The sequence below is a fragment of the Octodon degus genome, unplaced genomic scaffold, assembly GCF_000260255.1.
Source record: "Octodon degus isolate 3935 unplaced genomic scaffold, OctDeg1.0 scaffold00001, whole genome shotgun sequence".
Classification (NCBI taxonomy): domain Eukaryota; kingdom Metazoa; phylum Chordata; class Mammalia; order Rodentia; family Octodontidae; genus Octodon; species Octodon degus.
Window position 1 is genome coordinate 2,079,097 of NW_004524577.1, and position 4,289 is coordinate 2,083,385.

Sequence of the window (4,289 nt, forward strand, 5' to 3'; positions counted from 1 at the left end):
AGGAAATGCAGGTGACAGAGGAACGAGTTAGAACCACCACAAGGAAGCAACCAAGAAGCCAGGGAAGCTGGTATCGGCCGCCACAGCAACGCCTCTCCTTGCTCCAATGAGTCAGTGACCCGAAAAATAAAGGGAGGGGAGTGTTTTAGGGTTAGATTTGAGATACGACCAGAAGCAGTCTGAGGGTGTCCTCTTCACCCCGGTGTTGCTGACTTGTGCTTGGGAGATCTCAGCGTGGGAACTGCTGAGGTCAAGCTGTCCCCTGCCCCAACTTTCAAGACACAGCCGTTATGCCAGTGGCGAGTCCTATGCTATCACCGTCTGACCACACAGGAAAACATGTCGTGCTCTTCTTTCATCCCCTTGACTTCACCTTTGTGTGGCCCATGGAGGCAACTGCTTTCGGCGACAGGGCAGAAAAATTTAAGACACCTAACTGCCAGGTGATCGGCACTTCTGTGGATTCTCACTTTTGTCATCTGGCACAGATCGACACACCCAAGGGACAAGGAGAACTGGGGCCTAGGAACGTTCCCTTGGCGTCCGATCCCAAGCGCACCATTGCTCGGGGTTGTGGGGTCTTCAAGGCTGATGAAGGCATCTCATTCAGGGGCCTCTTTATCGCTGATGAGGGCGACCTTCCTGTTGGCCGCTCCGCAGAGGAAGCTCTGAGACTCGTGCAGGCCTTCCACTTCACTGCCCAACGTGGAGAAGCGTGCCCAGCTGGGCAGAACCTGGCAGTGTGCCATCAAGCCTGATATCCAGAAAAGCAGAGTATTTCTCTAAGCAGAAGTGAGCAGTGGGCCAAGAGAACAAAAGCTCTTTTGTACATTTTTTTCATGCTTTAAACATAAGATGTGGGGGCAGCACATGTCTTTCCTACAGGGCTTGGGGAAACCATCTTTTCTTCCACCGGTAGTATGGCCCAAGCTGTGTTTAGGAGTGGACATCTGATTATGCAGATGTCCAGTAGCGGGGCCAAGCCCACACAGTGACTTTTCATAGTGTCTATTAAACTGAAGGGGGAAAAAAAGCAATATGGGATTTTGATTGGATCCTGGTTTGAATTAACTATAAAAGCCATTCGGAGGACTACTGGTAAGGTGAACCTGAGGAGAGAGGGCTCACCTCCTCAGGAGTTATAGTGCGCTACCGTGACTGGGTCAAGAAAGGCTCACTTAGATAAGGGTGCATGTTGATATATTGGGGATCAAATATTGTGTTAATGATGAATTCTTTAAAATGCTTGAGCTAAAAATGCAAAAATGTGTCAAGACAATGTGGCAAAATGTTCGTAATTATTACAGCTAAGAGATGCGTGTATGTGTACTCATGATTTGTTCCGCTTTTTTTTTTTTTTTTTTTGCGGAACCAGGGATTGAACTCAGACCCTTGCACTTGCCAGAGAAGCGCTTATTCTACTGAGTCATCTCCCCAGCCCCTGTTCTGCTTTTCTGTATGCTTGAAATTATTCAAAATAAAGAATAAAGACAGGGACTGGTAAGATAGCTCAGCAGACTAAAGCACCTGCTTAGGCCAGGTTAGGCAAGTGCAAAAGCCAAGGTTCAATCCCCAGCACCGCATGCCACACCAGCTCCAACCCCAGAGCAGGCTGAACCAGTCACAGAGTCCAGGCCTGGAGGTGCACACCTATAATCTCAGCACTGGGGAGGCTGAAAGCAGGAGGATCACTATGAGTCTAAGCTGCATAGTGAGACCCTGCAACAAACAAATACATTTTTAAAAAAATAATAATAAAGACAGCCATAGATTAAACAAAAATTTAGGGGCCGGGGAGATGGCTTAGTAGAATAAGCACTTGTCTGGCAAGCGCAAGGGCCTGAGTTCAATCCCTGGTTCTGAAAAACAAAACAAAAAACAAAAGAAAAAAAAACAAGAATTTATTCACTGCACCAACTATATGTCAGGCACTGATCCTAGTGTCAGGCATATAGCAATTGAATTTTTAAAAATTTTGGACATAATGGTATACATCTGTAATTTCAGTACTTGGGAGGCTGAGGCAGGAGAATCCTGGGCTCAACTGCAGCGTGGGCTACAAAACAAATAAATATGAATACTTTGTCCTCCAAGACCCTCATCCAGCTAGAAAAGGAAAATGATCAACACATCAGGACGTTAGAGCAAATGGGATGACAAGTTCTATAGACAAATGTAAGGGCAAGAAACAAAACCAAGAATTATCTGTCTGGGACAGGTCTTGCTATTTTATTTGAAGTAATCAAGTAAAATTTCTGGGGGTTGTTCATTTAAGCAGAGACGTAAAAGGCGTGAGCCATGGAGTATCTGGCAGAGGAGCACGCAAGAGGTCAAGGTAGAGGAGACAACAAGAGCAATGATCCTGAGACAGGAGCAAGAGTGTCGAGTTTGCGAAGCAACCCCAAGTCTCCGGGAGTTGGGGAATAACCGGGGGAATGGCAGGAGACGAGCTCAGAGAGGTGGAGAGTGGGAATGGGGGGTTGCAACGGGGACTCGGCAAGCTGTTATGCTTCTTACTCTGGGTGAGATGGGAAACATCAATGGAGGAGTGACATCACTCGGGGGTTTTGGTTTCATTTCTGTGGTGCTGGGGATTAAAGTCAGGGCCTTGCATGTGCTTAGCAAGTGCCCTCCACTGCATTACATCCTCACCCACAACTCAGTTGGTTTCTTTTTAATTGTTACTATGGAAGTTTTTAGACATAAAAACATAGAAGGGTAATGAATCCTCTAGTACCACTGCAAACTTCAACCTTAGGGATTCATAGCCAATCTTGCTTTATCTGTATCACTCATATCATCCTAGTAGATTACTGTGAAACAAATTTCAAGCATCCTACCATTTTGCTTCTTTTTTTTTTATTATTCCTTTTTAAGTACTGTAGCTTCAACACAGGGCTTTCTGTAGGGTCTCACTAACTTGGGTAAATTGTAAATATTTTTAATACATCTTCAAAGCATAGGGGCTCTCTTTTAGAAAATCACAATGAAGCCATTGCCATGCCTTAAGAAGTAGTAAATCCTTACTATCATTTAATACCTATTTAGCATTCAAATACCTCTAGCTCATCAATAACTTTCATAGAGATTTTATGAATCAGTACCCAAATAAGAGTATTCAACTGCAATGCCGGTCATGGTGGTACACACCTATAATCTCAGCATTTGGGAGGCTGAGAAAGGAGTATTGATGTGAGTTTGAGATCAGCCCGGGCTACAAATGCAAGGCTAGTCTACACTGCATAGTGAGACCTCACTCAAAAAGATTAAAAAAAAAATTCATCAACTGCAGTTGTCCAACCATGTCTTAAATCTCTTTTCACTTCTAGCACTGTCCTCAATCTCCCTTTGTTTATTTCTTTCAGTTATTCTTTTGAAGAAACTGAATCATTTTGGTTTTGCTAGTTACATTCTCATAGTGTCATTTAACATGTTCTTCTATCCCTAGATTCTCTGTAATTTTGCAGTTATATCCAGAGATATGGTCAGATTCAAGTTTATGTTTCTGTTGCTGTTTGTTACAGTTTTCTTTTTTGGCCATACTAGTTTATAGATAATGTTATAAAGGGTTGGGAATATAGCTCAGCAGCATAAGCACCTGACTACAAGTGCAAGGTCCTGAGTTCAGTCCCCAGTACCATAAAAAAAGAGTATAGATAACATTATATGTTTCCACCAGGAAATGAATAATGTTTTCTTGTCTTTTATCTCATATTAGCAGCCAGTAATGGTCAGTGCTTGCCTGATATGCATGAGGCCATAGGTTCAATCCCCAGCACACACACACACAAACACACACACACACACACACACACACACACACAGTTGCAAAGTGCTGAGTGTTGAAATGTTAGTTTTTCTTTATTTTATTAGGTAGGATATAGCTATAAAAGAAAACCTCCCCCAGTCAGCTATACAGTTTCCCTCAGGTTGTATTTGTGGAGGGCTTCCTTGAACTTTCCATTTATTCATAAGCTGTTAAAATAGCAAATTGGCTATTTAGTGAATTTAGTCCACTATGGCTACAAAACAAATTACTGCACCTGGTGACTGAAAATAATGCACTTTATTGTGTCACAGATTCTGTGGTCAGGACTCCCAATAAGCCTTAGCTTTGTGGTTGCTAATGAGCCTGCAGAGTGTCACCGAGGATTTGGACCTTATTTACAAGCTGGGACAGGGAATGGGGCTATTGGTGCATTTCAGTACTTCGAGACTGTTGTACTGAGAGTCTCAGTTCCTTGGCAGGTGCTGCCTGGAAGCCACCCCTCTCTCTGCCATGGGGGCCT

At 43.6% G+C, this 4,289-nt stretch overlaps 1 protein-coding gene across 1 annotated transcript; it reads left to right on the forward strand.

Annotated features, from left to right (window-relative positions):
* The first annotated feature begins 290 nt into the window (after window positions 1-290).
* Window positions 291-758, forward strand: LOC101581178 (peroxiredoxin-1-like). Its single transcript, XM_012513603.1, has one exon. The coding sequence runs from the start codon at window positions 291-293 to the stop codon at window positions 756-758; it is 468 nt and encodes a 155-aa protein (XP_012369057.1).
* Window positions 759-4,289: the final 3,531 nt, after the last annotated feature.

Excerpts from the sequence above, each read along its gene's own strand:
- LOC101581178 (XM_012513603.1), top strand. The coding sequence starts at position 291 with ATGCCAGTGGCGAGTCCTATGCTATCACCGTCTGACCACACAGGAAAA.